The sequence below is a fragment of the Lissotriton vulgaris genome, chromosome 6, assembly GCF_964263255.1.
Source record: "Lissotriton vulgaris chromosome 6, aLisVul1.2, whole genome shotgun sequence".
Classification (NCBI taxonomy): Eukaryota; Metazoa; Chordata; class Amphibia; order Caudata; family Salamandridae; genus Lissotriton; species Lissotriton vulgaris.
Genome location: NC_141694.1, coordinates 1,669,622,150 through 1,669,641,116, shown reverse-complemented (window position 1 = coordinate 1,669,641,116; position 18,967 = coordinate 1,669,622,150). Strand labels below are relative to the sequence as shown.

The 18,967-nt window shown below is 39.2% G+C and overlaps 1 protein-coding gene across 2 annotated transcripts in view; it reads right to left on the bottom strand.

Annotated features, from left to right (window-relative positions):
- LOC147709286 (uncharacterized) overlaps positions 1-18,967 on the bottom strand; it is a 173,999-nt gene that overhangs the window by 18,349 nt on the left and 136,683 nt on the right. For both annotated transcript variants that reach the window (XM_086927842.1, XM_086927841.1), the window contains one exon: positions 12,222-12,305. In XM_086927842.1, the coding sequence (XP_086783968.1) occupies positions 12,222-12,305 (84 nt within the window). The remainder of the gene's footprint in view (positions 1-12,221; positions 12,306-18,967) is intronic.

Sequence of the window (18,967 nt, the reverse complement as noted above, 5' to 3'; positions counted from 1 at the left end):
AGATGACTGTTATTCATTTACTGTTTGGTAATAGTGGTTAATAACATTTTTTAATACATTTTTCCACAGATTCAACTGCAGATTCTTTCATAGTTTGGAAAATGCCTACCAAAAATAGAACTAGAAAGGCGAGAAAACGTCAAAGACAGCAGGATGATGTTTTATTGCAGCAGTCCTCTTCCCCAAATACTTGTCAAAACACCAAGAAAGGTCCGGGTAAGAGCACGAAATCATTCTTAAGAAATATTTGTCATAAAAAAAGTATTTCTCCAAAAAATGTTTCAGTCCTCAAAAAGAAAAGCAATTTAAATGGAAAGGAGAGACCCATCAAAAATGTTACTGGTAGAGGAAGAGATAACTCTGTGCATGATAGTAGAAGGAAACAACAGTTTAGGGACATTCGACATCGAATGTTCCGTAATAGGATAATAGTTAATTTATTGAAAAATATTAAAAAAAAAGGCCAACAGAAAGCGGCATTTTATAAGAAGAAGAAAAATGTAGAGAAAATTATTGATCATGCTTTTGAAATTAAGCGAAAGTTGTTTATTTTGGTAATCAATAGAATTAGGAAACTAAGCAAGGTAATTTCTGATTTCAAAACTAAAAGTAGATGGAAGAGAGTAGTAAATCGTACTAACTTTTGTGAAGTTTTTTCCGGAGAATGGATGCATAGTTCTAGTTGTGAGGCATTTTTTAATGAGGAGAGTTATTTTCAGGATAATGATTTGGTGTTTGCAGTTGACACCAGTGGTCGAGCTTATGAAGTGAAGGATGGTTGTCCAGTTGAAAAAGAACAACTTGTGACAACAGAGACAGAAGAGGCGCTAAGTGATGAGGTTTTAGTAAGACGTCCTAAGGGTCCTGTGTACATTTGGAAGTGTAGTTCTATTTGCAGTGTGCGACAGGTTTCCATCAATTTGCTTTGTGATTTTATACGGACATTTAATAAGAAAAGTTTGAAGCAGAAAATGAAGTTGTTGCAAGATTTAGATCCTTGCAGAGTGAGACAAATGACAGGTTTGCGTGGTCATTCACTGGCTTGTCTTTCCAGGAGAGTATGCCAGAGTGTTTTTCATCATTTCAGGATGCTAGCAGTGCATCATAATAAAGTGAGAAAATTAGTGAGAATGTTGTATTATGCTAAGAGTCCAGCAATTATGCTTAAACAATTATGTGCTGCTCTTTTGCATGGTTCTGAAATAGATGTGAAGAATATTTGTGAAGAAATTGACTTTTGTTACTTTGGTAGTAGAGATGATAATGTTCAAATTGACCCAGAAGTAGAGGGTTATGTTGAAGATAATATACAGGTTTCTAGTTCAGATAATTTTCAGAAAGAAATTGCCACGTTTCAGGTGAAATCAAGTGAGAGGCCTAATTTCACTTGTGTGTGTTGTCGACGCACTTATTATAAGAATCAGACTAAGTTAGTGGATTTATATGCAAAAACTGAAAGGGAAAATAATAGTGAATGGAAGGATTTTGCCACATACTTGATGGTAGAAAATTGTTTTGATTTGGGAGTGGGTCAACGTGTGTGTACTTATTGTTGTAATAAATTAAATCAAAACCAGATGCCTGCTAGGGCAGTTCATAATAATCTGGAATTGGTTGAGATACCTTCAGAATTGAAGGATTTAAATACTTATGAATCTATTTTGATTCAAAGTATCCATCCCTTTCAGGCTATTGTAAGAATGGAGCCCAAGACAGGGAAGTTGCCTCCAGCAGATTTACAGAGAGGATTAAAGGGAAGAGTTGTTTATTTGCCTCTAGATTTGAACAAAAACATTAACACAATTGGAGTAGAAAAAGTGGAAGAGGAACCTCTGGTTATCTTGGTTAATGGGGTTCCAACAAAGAATAAGAAAATATGGCAAGATTTAGTGGATGTTAGGAAAGTCAAAAAGGCAACATTGTATTTGAAAAAAAATAATAAGTACTATAAGAATGTATATGTTGCAGAAGAGGAAGTAAGTGATGAAGAGGATAGCGTTTTGTGTGCTGGCCAAATTGAGAAAGTAGAGGTGTCTAATAGTGAAGAAATATATGAACATTATAGTGTTCATCCTTTGCATTCCAAGGAAGTCATGGGGAATGCTATTGAGTTGTTTCAAATGAAACAAGCCAAAGGGAGTCCCATTAGTGTTTGGGAGGAAAGTTTGGAAGCTCGGTGTTTCCCACAGCTATTTCCCACAGGTCAAGGAGGAAGATATGATGAGCGACCTCGTCAAATTCCTGCGTCTGAATACCGGACTTTACGATTGTATGCAGAAGATGCTAGGTTTCGTCAATGCATTCCCTATTTGTTTCATCTCCTGTTTGAAAGCGATCTGTCTGGACTGTCATATGCAGTGAACCACATCTTAAAAAGTGGTATACAGATGCGAAACATCTCGGCAAGTGACTTTATGCATAAAGTCAATGTCCAAGACAGTATTTTGGATTCTCACTTAATTAATCTCATGGCGTGTCAGCGTGGTACTAATGAGTACTGGTACCGTCGTCATGGTGATTTAAAATGTATGTTGAGGAACTTAGGAACTCCGACATGGTTCCTCACTCTGAGCTGTGCCGAGTATGGCTGGGAAGACTTACTTGAATTTCTACGAGAGGCAAATGGAAATATTGAAAACATTGAATTCAAGACACCTGGAGAACTGTGTTCTTTGGATCCAGTGAATGTATGCAGGTACTTCAATCATAGATTTGAAGCTATGATGTCTTTCATCACAAATAAAAAGAATCCACCTCTTGGAGAGGTGTTGGATTTCTTCTGGAGAAAGGAGTACCAAGCAAGAGGTGCCCCTCATATACATATGTTGTTGTGGATCAAGGATGCACCTAAATTTGGAACAGATCCGGATGACTTAGTGATGAGTTTCATAGAACAGTATTCTACGTGTGCTGTTCCAAACGCAACGGAGAAGAAAAGCCTAAGAGAACAAGTTCTACGTTTCCAAAGCCATCGTTGTGGAAAGTACTGTCGTCGTAAATTCAGAAACAAGGACAAGTTCTACACCAAATGTCGTTTCAACTTTCCACGACCGGTGATTTCTAAAGGAAGAGTGAACAGTTTGATGTCCTCGCTGCGACATAATGTGACGAGGAAATCACCCAAGAATACATACAATTTGAAAAGGAACGAAGAGTCCAAGTACATCAATGACTACAACCCAGTGATTTTGTCCATGTGGAATGCTAACATGGATATACAGTTTGTGGCTGACAACTGTATGGCTGTGGCTCGGTATGTGACATCTTACATCACCAAAAAAGAAAAGACAGAACTGAAGGATATGTGGGAGGACATTTCCCATGAAAAGAGCCTCAGCAAGAAGTTGTACAGTTTCAGTCTGAAGATGTTGTCGCATCGAGAAATCGGAGCTTACGAATGTTCTGACCGCTTGTCTTCAGCCAGTCTCTATGCCAAATCCAGGAGTATCGTTTGGGCAAGTCTTGGTCTTGCTGCAACACGAAATCGAGTTCTAAAACCTGTCCGGGAAATTGAGTATTTGGCGGAAAAGGAGCCAAACAGTACCGACATTTTGAAGACCAACATGTTGGATACATATTATCCAAATCGAAGCAGTCACCTTGAGAATGTTTGTCTATATGAGGTTCTACAAAATTATATATTCAAGAGGAACATCAAAGAAGATATTGAGAAAGGAGTGTATGCTGTAATTGGAGTGAGGGATGTCTGGTCAAGCAAAGAAAATGCCAATTAGTAAACCATCGAAAATTGAGTGGCGAATCTCCAGAAAAAAAGGAGTTTTTCTATTTAGCACTTTTGCAACTTTTCAAGCCTTGGCGTGCAGAAGAGGAACTGCTTGGAGATTTCCTCTGTTACGAAGACTCTTTCAATGCAGCCAAGGAGTCCATAGAATGTCCTGCTTTTCCTAAATATCAAGAAATGCTTACTTTGGAAATTGAGCAGGAAGCAATGATTGCAGCCGAGATTGCCAGAGACAGTTCTCAGGACAGTCAGAGTTCTGTTTCATTGAGTCAAGATCCACTTGGAGGACCTATTATCGAAAATGAAGCTGCCACTGCTATGAATGAAGTAGAAAGAGCCATGGCACATGCTCAGGAGGATTCAGTTAATTTAGAAGACTTGGAAAAACAACTCAACGTTGAGCAGAGGAAAATATATGATGAAGTTACCAAGGAAATTGAGCACGGATTAAGTCATGAGAAGAACGAGTGCTCATGTACATTGTTGAAGCCTGTCCGATTGTACGTGAGTGGAGAAGCGGGAACTGGCAAAAGTTTCCTCATTAAAGCAATTTCTTGTTATTTGCAGGAAAGGACTGAGTCATCGTTGTCTTGTGTTGTCACCGCTCCTACTGGACTGGCAGCACATAACATTAAAGGTATTACTTTGCATCGTCTACTGATGCTGCCGGTGGAGCATGACAACAAATTACAATACAACAAGTTATCTGGGGATGCTTGCTGTGAAGTTTCCAGAGTCTTGAGGAAAATGAAACTACTTATCATTGACGAAGTAAGCATGGTTTCCAATGTCATGCTTGCCTTTGTGCATTTGAGAATGCAAGAAGTACTTAAAACTGAATATGATGTGTTATTTGGTGGCAAACACATCATTGTTTTCGGAGATCTTCTGCAGCTGACACCAGTAAAAGGTCAACCTGTGTTTAAAATACTCACGCATGAAGATACCAGGAAGTGCCTAGGGAGCATTGGCAACGTCAATATATGGTTAAACTTCAATTATGCTGAACTGCATGAAAATATGCGTCAGGCAAAGGATGAAGATTACAAGAATATTCTACAAGATATTAGAATTGGAAAAGTGACCGAGCATGGGAAAGAAGCTTTAAATGCACGATTACTGACAAATTTATATCCCAAACAAGAGATTGTGCCTGAGAATATTTTTCAGAAAATTACTGAGAAGAAATCCGGGATATGTTTGATGCCAACTCTTGCAGAATGTGCCATTTTCAACAACAAAATGTTGAATTTAGAAAAGCAAGAGATTGTGAAACTTGAAGCTATCGACAAATTAGAGCATATGGGATCAACAATTATTTTATCAGACAATTTGAAATCAAAATTGGATTCATTAGAGAAGACTATATCCAAAACAGCGGGTTTTGAAAAGACTTTGAATGTGTGTTTAAATTGCCGAATCATTTTGAGAAGGAATTTACATGTAGAAAGAGGTCTGGTAAATGGATCAATGGGTAATGTTGTTGATTTTGAGAAATACAGAAATAGAGATGGAATAGAATTTTTAAGAATTAAATTTGATGGCATTGAGGAAGTACAGCAAATTGGTCGTTGTTCTGCTAGGTTTTTGCTTGTTAAAGACTTATATGTTCGCCGTAAACAGTTTCCTGTTTGCTTGGCATATGCGGTGACAATCCATAAATCGCAAGGTTTAAGTGTAGACTGTGCATTGGTGAATATTGGCAGTTCTGTGTTCAAGGAGGGTATGGCATATGTGGCATTGTCACGAGTTAGAACTTTATCGGGATTGTACTTGATTGACTGTGATGTCACAAACATTTGTGCGGATCTAGATTGTGTTAAGGAATACAATAGGTTAAGAAGAGAGTATGCGCCACATTTGCCTCAATATCCTTTGTTTGAGAAACGTGTGGTAGGCCGGAAACGTAGAAATATCAGTAATAGTAGGGAGGTTGTTGCAAAAAGACTAAAAGTCAATGAACCGAAAATTGTTACCAGAAAGAAAGTGGATTCTGTTGAAGATGTTGTCGGTTTTCAATTTGAAAACAGTTCTGGTGTCAACTGCTATGCAAATGTAGTGGTTAATGTTCTCTTTTCACTACAGAGTTTAAGAGAACAGATTCTGTTGAATTCAGAACAAATTTTATGCTGTTTGTTGAATTCTGTTTTCGAGAAATGTAGCAGTGATCGAACAAAAGTAGAAAGTGTGTCTGAAGTTCGTTATCTGTTAGATGAATGTTCAGGTCAAACAGACTTCTCTGAAAATAATCAGCAAGATTGTCAGGAGTTTTTAATGTATATGCTTGATGTATTGCAAGATGAGGGTGTAGATGTAGATCACCTGTTTGGGCTTTCTTATCAATGGCAGCATGACTGCGAGAACTGTTTGGTATCAAGTACTACTAGTGTAGACTCAGAAAGATTTATATATTTAACTTTGCCAGACAGTAAATCAGTGTCCTTTAATAAGCTAGTAAATGCAGCGGATCACAACATGGAGTGTAGCCAATGTAAATGTGATATGATGTCAACATTATTTATACGTAGATATGGCCAGTATGTCATTTTAATGATCCAACGATGTAGGCCTGATGGATCAAAATTGTCAACTTTAATAAAAAAATTTGTGGCTTCTCAGCTGTCAATATCAGGGAGGACTTTTGTAACTGTAGCAATTATCTATCACAATGGTCCATCAACAACATCAGGACATTATACAGCTTACTTAAAGTCTGGAAACGGCTGGTCATTCTGTAATGATTCCGTTGTAACTTTCAAAAAAAATTGCCGTTTGACCTTAAAAATTCTTACCTGGTGTTTTTAAAACCAAAATTTTAAGTAGAGGGAATGTAAGTCTGCAATGCTGTCTAGATTAAAAATCCAACTATATAAACTTGCTGCAAGTAAGTCTGCTTCATAGTAAGCAGTATCAGTGTCATAGGAAAAGGAGAACATGAGTGACAAAGAAGAGTAAGATATTAGTAGTCCAGGATTGTGAAAATAATCTCAAATGTTTTCTTTTTGAAAGTTGCAAAAATAGAAAATTTTGGGATTTGATTGGAAGAATAACAAGACTTGCGTATCGCGGCAACATGATTTGGCCTAGTGGAAACATGTGATAGAATGAGAGAAGTCTTTTTTTCTATGTAACATATTTTTCGTATCGATGGAGGTTTTCTTTCAGAAAGTGGCGGGCTGAAAATATTTATAGCACAACAGAGTGGACGCTGTACATAGGAGATCCTTCGACTTTATTGAAAGTAAGTTAATTTTAAGGAGTTTTGAAATCAGATTTCTTAGCTTGTATGGGTTTTTTAAACACAGTCATTTTGATTGTGTTTTTTTTTCCCCGCTGTTACATGATGAATACCTTCAAGTCACTGATTTAAGTGAAATTTGATACATTCTGAGAACAGCAAAAATAAACCATTTAACATGTATAATTAATGTTATGCTTTTTGTACTTATGATATACATTTAGAAATGTGAGGTAGATATGGAGAAGCTGAGTCTTCTGTAAGTGTCAATTTTAATGCTTACAGTGCTGTACTTCTGGGTACTGTTTTTTTAAAAAACAAAGAAATAGGCCTCACCTCAAAGAAAGCTCATGAAAGCACACATCTTATTTGCATCCTATAACAATCATTTAAAATGTTTGACACAATTTTATGATGGTTTTACATCTCTTTTGCGCTGTTATTGCATCACTATTGTGAGACATAAGCAATGCAAAAGAAGCATCATGTTTCAAAATAGGCCTCATTTGTGAGCAGTTCTTAGCCATGTTCTCTTGTAATTAATTCTTTTTTTTTTTTTTTTTTAAATTTGGGGTTAGCTCCCGGTTCGCGTACCGGAGAGCTAACCGGAAAGCGAACTAAAAAAAACCAGCTTGCCAGAGTGTTACACTTTCTAGCAATTTTTGTAAAAAGGGGAGGTAGTTCTGAAAAGAACTTTTTTTTTTTTTTTTACTTTTTTGAACATTATTTCATTTTTTTGGATTTTTTGAACACTTTTTTGTTTTTTTTGTTGTTTTTTTAAAGGGAATGAACAGAAAGAGGTATTGAAAATGGCTCAACAGGAGCAAAAAAAAAAATTAAAAATTCTTGCGCTTGGAACATTGGTGTTTTTCAAAAGCAAGATTAATCAATTTCACGCTCATGTTAGCGCATGAAATTAGTGTTCCACAATACAAGCATGTGAGCTTTAGATGCACAAAATTTTTCTGTATGTTGGGCACTGTTTCATTCGCCTCGGCCACTGACAGAGACAGATCAGAAGATGTTGAAGGCACCGAAGTTGGGGGGTTTTGTTGCAGGTCACGCATCTCTCCACGACTGTAGTTCATTGGATGCCACCTCTGCATATGTCGATGCATTGTGTGATTCCCAAAGCTGTACTTTTTGTTTGTTCCTCGGGATAATTTTTTTTTGCAGATAAGGCACTTAGCATATCGTGCATTGACTTTTTTTTCGTCAGAAGGAATGCTAAAAAATTGCCATATAAAGCTTTCTTTCCGATGAGATACCCGGGGTAACTCTTCAACAAATTGTGGTCCCTCTTCTTCCTCCCCGTCTTCTTCTTCCTCTTCCTCCTCTATGTTTCCAAGAAATTGTGGAGGGGGTCCTCTCTTCCTATTAGGAGATGGGGGTGGTGGTGGTGGGGGTGCAGAAGCTGAAGCTACTATTGAAGCCATCACAGAAAAAAATCAGGTCTTCCTTTCACAAAGTTGAAAGTCAGAGTGAGAAAAAAGGTGGGGGCTTTCATCATTTGGGAAAAGAAATAGTTCTAAACCAATGAAAAGTGTTATTTTTAGGTCAAATGACCTAGTTTTACATCATTAGGAAACCGAAAGTGAAATGAACCAATGAAAACTTTAATAAACAAGTCACATGACCTGTTCCGCTCACGTTACGCGGAGCGCGCCGCGCCTCGGATAGCTTCCGGTTCGCGGTCCGGAGCACTTCCGGGAGCGCTAACGCGGCGCGTCATAAGACGCATTACGCGACAACGTGATACGTCGCGCTTCCGAGACGCGTCACAGTTGCGCTAACGAAACGTTTACCGGTTCGCGTACTAGATCGCGGCATCAAGATGAGCTAACGGAAAGCTTCCCGGTTCGCTTACCGGAAGCGGAGAAAAAAAATATTAAACAAAAAATTATCAATAGACATCTAAAATATATTTTTGGATTTAAAGAAGAATACATTTTACAGCTACAAATGTTAGCTTTTAAAAAACCAATGAAATTCACAGAAAAAACCATAGGTTATAGACCATATATAGTTAGGAATTTGCATTTACAAAACCTTGAAAATTCAATGAAAAAACCATAGGTTATAAACCATATATAGTTAGGGATTAGCATTTACAAAACCTTATTTTACTCGCATAAAACCATTGAAATTCCATATATAGTTAGATGCGCTAACTATATATCGCGCACCCGCAATCCACTGCTGATGATGTCACATATTACATCATTCATGACATGGTTAGTGACATCACTGATGACATCTCAAATGACATCACTGATGACATCACTGAAAACATCTCATTTGACATGACTGATAACATCACTGATGATATCATTCATGTGATAATACGATGAACCTCTTCAGACTCCTAAGATAACCTTAGATACAATCAGTGTAAACAAACACTCACAGACTGTCACTCATCCATGGAGTTACTCACACACCTAGTCAGTCATGCAAAGAATCAATCACACCTCCATTTCCTCAAAAACACAGTTATACAAACTTTACTTATTCAAACATATACTAACACATATTTACTCTCTTATACAATTCCTGATACAAGTTCACAATGATCCATACAGCCACTCACACATTCACTGGCTCTTATGCACAGTTATTTATATATGTCAACTCTCACATGTACTGTGTTTTACATATGTACTTACTTTGACATGTAGCACTGAGATATCCATTCACTCACCAATACACTCATGCACACAGTCAACCGCCCATACAGCTGTTTCCACATGCACTTTTGAAACCATAGATCTAGTGAATCAACTGCTCACACATCTATGCACAGAGTCATACACCTCCCAGCCACCCACACACACACCCAGTCTCCCATACAAATACTTGGGCAACCAATCAATAACCCATATAGTTACTCATATAGCTACTGATCAACACATGCAACAGTTTACAGAACAACAGACATAATAATGCACACATTCAGACAGTTTAGTCACTAACCCATGCACTCAGTGAGACACATTTAATCACTCACTGATACAGTCAGTCATGCAGCTACTAAATCCTTCATCCAGACACTTATACATCCACTCATTCTTCAATATGTAAGACATATTTTAACTTTACAGAAACATACAGTCACTGGATGTTGTCATCAGTGATGTCACTAACCATGTCATGAATGATGTAATATGTGACATCATCAGCAGTGGATTGCGGGTGCGCGATATATAGTTAGCGCATCTAACTATATATGGAATTTCAATGGTTTTATGCGAGTAAAATAAGGTTTTGTAAATGCTACTCCCTAACTATATATGGTTTATAACCTATGGTTTTTTCATTGAATTTTCAAGGTTTTGTAAATGCAAATTCCTAACTATATATGGTCTATAACCTATGGTTTTTTCTGTGAATATATATATATATATATATATATATATATATACAGTCTTGTATAATGCTTCTTCTGGTGTCATCACCCTCAGCTTGTTCAACATATCATCAAACTAACAGAAGGTTGCATACTTTGTTGCAACTATCATCCATTTAAAAAATAATTTTCTATCTCAATTTGCGATGCCTCGTGCAGGGAAGCTACCCCATCTTGGTTTGATTACATATTTGCTTCTATGTTTAGGGGGACAGGAGAAAAGAGAGAGGTGACCTGTACTTTCTGGTAACAGAAAAGAAACCCATTTCACTGGTAACCTTCAATGAAATTGGCAACCAGAGCGCTGTGTGCATGTAGTACCTCTGTTATTAAACATCATTCATCTCAATACCATTTCAGATTTAATTCCAACAACAATTCATCACTCAGGTGATAATAGTTCGGAATTCACTAAACAACAACTGTAAAGTTTCCCCTATGTTCTTGGTACTTATTAGTCATAGAGGCCCCTTATGAAAAGATCTTGCAAATACATTTGTTGAATTTCAAATTGTATTATTTTTTTTTAAATCATTTATTTCCCAAGTACTATTTATCACTGTCACAATCCCACCTTCTCTGGGAGTTAACAAGCAAACAAAAACATCAATGTTGGTGCTCTGTAAGTAACGTAACATAATACAACAGGGTTCGATAGCAAGACTTCTTGTTAATCTGTGCAATTCTTGGGCTCCATTAAACCTTGCACAGCTTGGATGTTTGCGCACCTCTATGCCAGAGCTTTTCTATATTAAAAAAACTGCATTAGGTTAATTATTACTGGAATTCAGGGACCCCCAAAGAATCATTAATGAATTCCGGGGACCCCCACTGAGTCATTACTGGAAGTCGGGGACCCCGATCTAAGCATTTTCGATTACTTGAAAGGCAAAATAATACACTAAAAATTAAAAAACAAACGTTTGTGAAACAAATACACAAATGATTACATACTTTCTTTGATTCTCAAGCAAATATATAAAAACAACATTGGGAAGGTTGGAGCCTTTCTAAATGTATTTGAGGCCTCTCTTCGTCCATACTATATCATGTTTGATGCACTTGCACCCACCAGTCTGAGGATACCAACTTAAATTTTAGCCTCCAATTTCAAATTCCTCACAGTTACAGAATGTTTAACATTTTTCAGTCTCACATTTTGTTTCTTCATTCATAAACACTCCTTAATCTGTTAATATTATTTATTTTTCCAAGCAGTCGCGGACCTCCTGAGTAGGATTTGGTGACCCCAAGGGGTCCACAGACCACAGGGTAAGAAACACTGCACTAGAACATTAAACACAGGAAATGTTGCCATCAATGTCTGGTAATCCCAAATATGTGTGAGTTTTCCCAAGGAACATAGTCTGCACAATCAAATATGCGACGTTAACGAGGATAACAAAATAAACTACCCATGGTTGTTATAATATTAAAATCTACATCTCCAAGGACTGAGTAAATGTACTATAGGATTTTGCATCCTGGAAAGTAACAACAGCATATAAAATGGATATAAACGTGGGAACAATCTGTTCAGATATTCACAAAATGGGCAGACAACTCAAATATAAAAAAATTGGCCTAAGAAAAGCGTTTGGCTTTAGGTACACATTCTCATATATATTTTCTGGTTTACCTCACAATATTAGGTGTAGTGCCCCGTACAAAGAAAAAGAACGTAGTGTCAAAGGGGTGAATGTCACATTATTCAATCTTGTTTTATACTCTATTTTGATTTCAGTACAATCTGTGCATGGGGGACTGATGAACATATTTTGAATGTCAAGGGATATGTATAATGCATTTGTCTACATAGGAAAGAAACTGAATACCTTCGATATCTGCACAGGTCTTGATTTAGTTTTCTTTTTCTTTTTGTCTTTCTTTTTCTTCAGCTTATTCTGTTTTTTCCTTACCTGAATAATAACCATAGATAAAATGTATCAAACAAAATCACAAACATGGGATGACTTTAAGATGAAAGGACAAATATTAACTTTTTTCTTTCACGGATCAATGGCATTAGTACTCTTGAGATTCAATTTAAATATTAAAAGGAATCCAGTTTAATGTTAGATCACATTCATTCTTGCTTACTAAGCTCACATTCTCACTGCAGCCGCTTGATAGCAAGTAAATACACTCATTCTTTGATGCAGTAATGCCTGCCTTAGATTTGTTTTTTTTATCCCTGTATTTTTATTTTCTCATACAATTCTAATTCCAACTCTCCTGTTCAAAATGATGAGAGTCATGATCAATCAGTCACCTTTATCAGCAGGTGACCACTCCCTAGAAAGCAGCATTGGAGTACCCTGGAGAGAGTATTGTGTTTTATCTAGGAACCTGAATCAATATTGCTATTTTATGCCCTTGTACAGCTATAATCAATAATATCCCTATAATGGCATATGAATCAGATCCATATTTAAGTAAATAGCCCTTGCAGTCCAAAGAACGGCAGAAGCTACTTCCTTGGATTCCTAGAAAGCACAACGAGTTCTTTCGACACACCAAACCTCCAGCAACCTGGGAAATCCCCATTTGCTTTTGTTTTGATTTGTCATTAAACTCCTGCGAACACTAAAGGAACAGTCAGTTCTTAGTGACATCTTTATTGACGTCTTATGTCCAAACCTTACGTCAAACTCGGTACCTTTCAGGTATAAATATACCAACGTTGCCTTAAGCAAACACACCGTGGTGGTTTTGGAGCCGAGCAGCTATCTACTTGCCCGAGAGCCCAGCTGATGCGAGAGCCCACGGACGCTGCCCCTCCTCTTTAACGAACTGAGAGAGATGCTGTCTTTTCTCCTGCCGAGAAATCCAGCTCTGGTGTTCTCAGCCGCCTTCGCGGGCTGCTGGGATATCGAGTCCTGAAAGAGAGATACCAGACCTCCTGCATTCTATTACCCAGGTACGGAGCTGACTAAACCCTTAAAGAGAATTCTTGAATCAGATTCTTGGCAAAACCAACTTAACTTAAACTGCTACTTACTTACTCCTTCCCACGTATTAGGCTTAGGTCAGGTACACCGGGGTAGGCGTATCTAGAAGCACCAGTTGAGTACGTTAGTCAATGTATACATGTATGTATATATTTTATCCATTTTAAAGTATCTTATGGCTAAGAAACCATATCAATGCTTTTACAGTATTATTTCATAATACTCTTTTTACTGTACGCACTTTACTTTACATTAAGTATTGCAATAATGGTAATTCATTTCTCTTGCATGAGAAAGAAGACTGCTCAATAAATTACACCTTTTATTGAAAACGCCAGTCTCTCTTTTCTCTGCACTCTGGTGAAACTAAGTACGCACAATGACTGAGTGAAATAGCTGTCTATTGTTTTCACACGACTCTAGAGATACACTCTTATTCTGAGGGAGCAAAGTTGTCATGTTATATGGTTGTCGGAAGCTAATCCCTTCTTGTCTATCCAGGGAGGTTAAACTCCTCCTCATTTATTCGGGAAAGTTTCCAGTGACCTCTGAGCTAGCTCGCAAACCTTAAGTCTAATATAGTCAGTAGAGACCTAGTCGACCTCAGTCCTACGTCTACACTGCTGAATATATTATTCCAATGCGCAGAGCCTATTGGGAATATAGGAACTACACTACAAGAGAAGTCGTTCCTGTAGTTTGGTCACTGAAGAAGCCGAGAACTAAGTGTTTGGGACTTCAGCATGCTCACGCGAGTTGCTTTTGCGACTATTCGCGTCCCTACATGCAGAGTCTCAAAAGCAAATTGATGTGACCAGTGTGCAGCTTCCTAGACTTGGAATATTATTAATGGCTAGAGCTTGATCACAGAACAGTAAGGATGGGAGGGTGGGTGAGGAATCTATGACTGGATACCTGAAAAAGCGTTACCGAAGGTAGGAAACTTGTTCTTCTGATAGGGACTTCTAGCCCCAAATGTATTGCCTTTTGAATACATACCAAAGCAATACCCATCAGGTGGAGGGTTTGCCAACAGACTCAAATCAGAAAGTCCTGCAGGACTGAGACAGGCAAAATGCCCTCTTGGCAAACCTGACTATCCAGGCAATAGTGCTTCATGAACGTGTGGAGGGTCGCTATGTATCTGTCTGGCAAATGTCTAGGAGAGGGACTCTGCATGCTAAAAGTGAAAGCAGCTTTGGCCCTGATGGAATGAACGTGCAGACCTTTTGGAGACAGCTTTTTGGCCAATGTGTAGCTGATCTTAATGTAAAGTACGATCCAGCAGAAGATGGTTGTCTTCTGCAATGCTTTGCCTTTCTTTGCTCCAGCGAACCCCTCAAAGAGCTGACTGTTCACCTGTTGGTCTTTGGCACTATCTATGCAGAAGCTCGGCGCTCCCTTGTGGTCCAAGTGATGGAGTTTCTCCTCCTTAGGGGGAGTGCAGAATGTCAGCAGGGTGATGGTTTGAACGACGTGGAAGGGCGTCACAACTTTCACCAGCAAGGATGCCAGAATCCATAGAATCAGTTTCTCTGGGAAGAAGGTATGGTGAATTATCCCAAAGAACCTGAAGCTCACTCAGAGGCTGTGTTGAGGGGATGGTGACGAGGAACAAAGTCTAAATAGCAAGGAGCCGGAAAGGACAGCTGTGACGCGGCTTGAACGTAGTGCATATCAGATAAATCAGGACCAGATTATTGTACCATTAGGGCACTAAAAGGGAGAAATGGAGGGGGGGACACGTATTGCAGCCCTTAAAAAATTGCACCACATACAGGCGACTTAAACAACGAGGGCAAGTGTGGCAACCGTAAGAAGGCTGAAAGGGCTGGCAGATAACCCTTTCATGGTGCCTGAAGCAAAGATTTGCCAGGAAAGAGACATAACAAATAAGAGAACGTCAGATAATTTGGCCTGGAAGGGGGTCAATCTGGCGAGTGCCACACAAAACCACAAATTTGTACCAACAAATGGCATTTACAGTTCTTGTTGTGGGACGCCTGGCTGCCAAGATGACATCTACCACCTCCAGAGGAAGGTCGAAGGTGTTCAGCTGTCCCAGCTCAATGTCAATGCATGAAGGTGGAGATTGTGCGGGCCTGGGTGCAGATTTCTGCCCTTCTGCTGTGACAGAAGATCCTCCCAGAGAGACAGCATGACCAGAGGACAACTCCTTAAAACCAGGCATTCCAGATACAATACTCTCCGTGCTCAATCCGGAGCCACTGGGAAGACTTGGGCCAACTCAGCACTGATCTTCTTGAGAACTTGAGCAGGGTGGTATTGGCAGAAAGGCATACAAGAGTCCCAAGTTCCACTCGAGGCGGAACGGGTCTCTGAGTGAGAGATGCCATGGAAACTCCAACGAGCAGAAGTGCTTACATTTAGAATTCTCTGCGTTGGCAAATAGATCGAGCCAAGGTTATCCCTAGTTGCAGAAGAGACCTTGTGCCACCTTCAGGTGTAACTGCCATTCGTGGTCCGCTCGGTGGCAGCGACTGATCTCACCCCCCCTGGCAATCAAGGATCCTGCCATGTGATTCACCACCAGGGAAATCCCTTGGCGTTTCAGCCATTTCCAGAGGTGCAAGGCCTCCTGGCACAGGGTCCATGACCCTACTCCATCCTGCTTGCTAGCTCTAGATGGTTGATGTGGAGCTAGGACTCTGCCGTAGACTAAAAGTCTCTGGTCTCCACCTCTCCCAGATGGCCGCCCCAACCCAAAAGCAATGCATTGGTCATCACTGTCAGATCTGGTTGGGAAAGGGATAGGGGTCTGTCCCTAACCCAATACTTTTGGAGGACAACCACCCACCCCAATTAAAAAATTCAATTTCTCACAGATGCAATGCCATTACAATCTGTGCACATTACACAACATAACATGTTTTTATGAGGTAAAGAAGAATTATAATAAACTGCAGAGTTTTAGTGGGAAACAAGCTTGGAAAATGTCTTGCCATTTACAGTGCTTCTTATGTTGATCTTTTGCAACTTCAGATCCACAGTTCTGTAGCTCTTTTTTAAATGATTAATGCATAATACCAGCTGTGCTCATAATTAGAGCTCTATATTTTTAGGGCGAATGGCACAAATAAGTTTGATATTTTTTTCTGAAAAAAAAAAGAAACCTTGAATACTTTCATAATTTGGGTGTCCAAAGGCATATCTACATTTAGAATGCCCACACATTTCAGCTCAGTAGCAACAGGAAGGAATTTTCCTAAAATAAGATGGACTCCTTTCACAGCAATTTTCTAAAAGTCGCCATGTGACCGTTCATTTTTTTCTACTGCTAATATTGTTCTGCAAATGATCCAAGGTTTGTCTAAATTCCATATTTTCGCATGGTCTAGTGTGTTTTTGGCCAAATACTATTTGCGGTTTAGTGAGAAAAGAAGAAAATGTATAGCTTGACCATTTTTGCAGTAATGGTGTTATTTCTCTACATGCACTGTTACTCTTCAGACACAAGAATTAAAGGCAAACATCAGATACTTCCTTGGGACCATTTTAACGACACAGATATCACGATGCCCTGCTGGACTGTCTTTACCTTGACAATGCATTAAACTGCCCTGACCAATTTCTTTGAGTCATCAATAATCTAATCAATATTGATTTTAACAAATGTGCAGCGTTAAATGGTTAACATGTGTTCTAACAAAAAACAACCACGCCCTGATTTTTTAACAACACTGCCAAGTCCATGCAGCAAACTGAACACAAGATGATAAGATGGTAAACACATTTATCTAGAACACTCTCACCACCACAGGGCATGGCTCTGCCAAGAAAAGGAGTCTTACTTTACTAGCCATACCTGACAGGTTTAATCACTTCACAAAGACCTCTTGCAGTTCTCAAGGAACATTTAAGGGACATTTAATTGCAGCACTTTTCTCAGCCATTGAAAATACTAAAGAACTAGGGGCCACATGCATCAAACATAGTTTGCATATTTTGCATCATAATATTTTGCCATTTGGGATGCATCAGCCCAAAAGCAATTTGCAAAGTAGGTAATCGCAAATTTTGCGATTACCTATTTTGCGAATGCAGTTAGGGAATCGCAAATTGCGATTCCCTAAATGCGATGTATTATGCATTCACAAATTGTGTTTTTGCAACTTTGGGTGCATAGTTACCTTTTTTGGGGGTGCATCAGGGTGGCCTTTTGGCCCCATAGCACCCTTGAAATTGCATGCACAATTTGCGAGTTGGTATTCGCAAATTGCAAATGCAAATTGCAAATGCAATCCCATTTATTCCTATTGGCCTCTAGGCCCATAGGGATGAATGGGTAGCCATTCCTTAATAGCGAATCGCAATTTATGATTCGCTATTAAGGAATATGTAGGAATCGCAATTTTTTGTGTTAAACCTACATGCATAGGTAATTGCGCCTCCCTAATAGCGATTTCTTAATAATCGATATTAAGGACTCGCAATTCATACCTGAAAACATAAGAATCATAGGAATTTATCTTAATCAAGAATCTGAAACCAGAGATGCTAATATAGACCCTTCACTGGGGATCGCTCCTGAACTGCCAGAATTCAATCTACTACTGCTAGGAAAATTCTCGTAAAAAATGGTAACAAGAGGAAAAGCTGATTTTTCTTAACCCTTTGGATGCGTTTGTCAGCCAAAGGCTGTCACGAGCACTACCTCCGTAGTGCTGCGCACGTCCGTTGGCCGCCGCGGCCCCGCCCACTCCACTAAACGGAAGCGCCGCAGCGGATTTGCCGCCGCAGTTAACAAGTTAACTCTACATTTGTTCATAAGACCCAATGTAGGAATTTGTATGTCATCTGAGATCAGCACAGAGTATTGTAGCCTTTGTCAACTCTTTGCAACAGTACCTCCGGAGTTGATGAGCGCTGTGACAGGCTGCTACTGAACAAATCCATAGTGGATTATTTACAACCTTAAAAACACAGAATTGTATTTCATTTGCCATATCGGGCTAAACTCCTGGTGCAGTCTGTTTGGGATCTGCCACCAGCAAAATATACGGTGGGCATTAAGATCTTAGTGAACCATAAAATATTAGCATCAGAGAGTACCCTACAGAAACATTGTGACTGAAGGTAAGTGACCAATTTGTTTGATAGATACTTTTACCTGCCAATGTCTCACCTCATGAACTAATATCAAAGCAGTACTCCCCGGTGGGTGGGTCTTCGGAAACAACACAATCAAAAATCGTGCAATAAAACACAATAAAGTGTCCATTCCTATATGCTCAAATGGAGAATACGGTCTAGTAAGGAACAGAGATGAATCACTACAATCTAATCCAGATTCCAACTAGAAGACTCCTGGAAATTGCCTCCTCCCAGCAAAACCAGCCCACCATCCCCAACAACACTGATTATTTATACATTGATCTAATCTCTATTCTTTTTCAAACATTGCTATTTTTGTAAATGATGCAACTGGAACACAGCCCGTTCCTAGGCTCTTTCCCTCTCGGAGGAGGCCACTCCTAGCCCGGGAGGAAGAGGTCCCCGGGGCCAGGAGTGGCCCGGGAGGGGGGGCCACGTGGCTTTCTCCCCCAAAAATGTTTTTTATAAACAATTTAGATATGTGGCCAGGCCCCGGGGCCGGAATCAGCCATGGG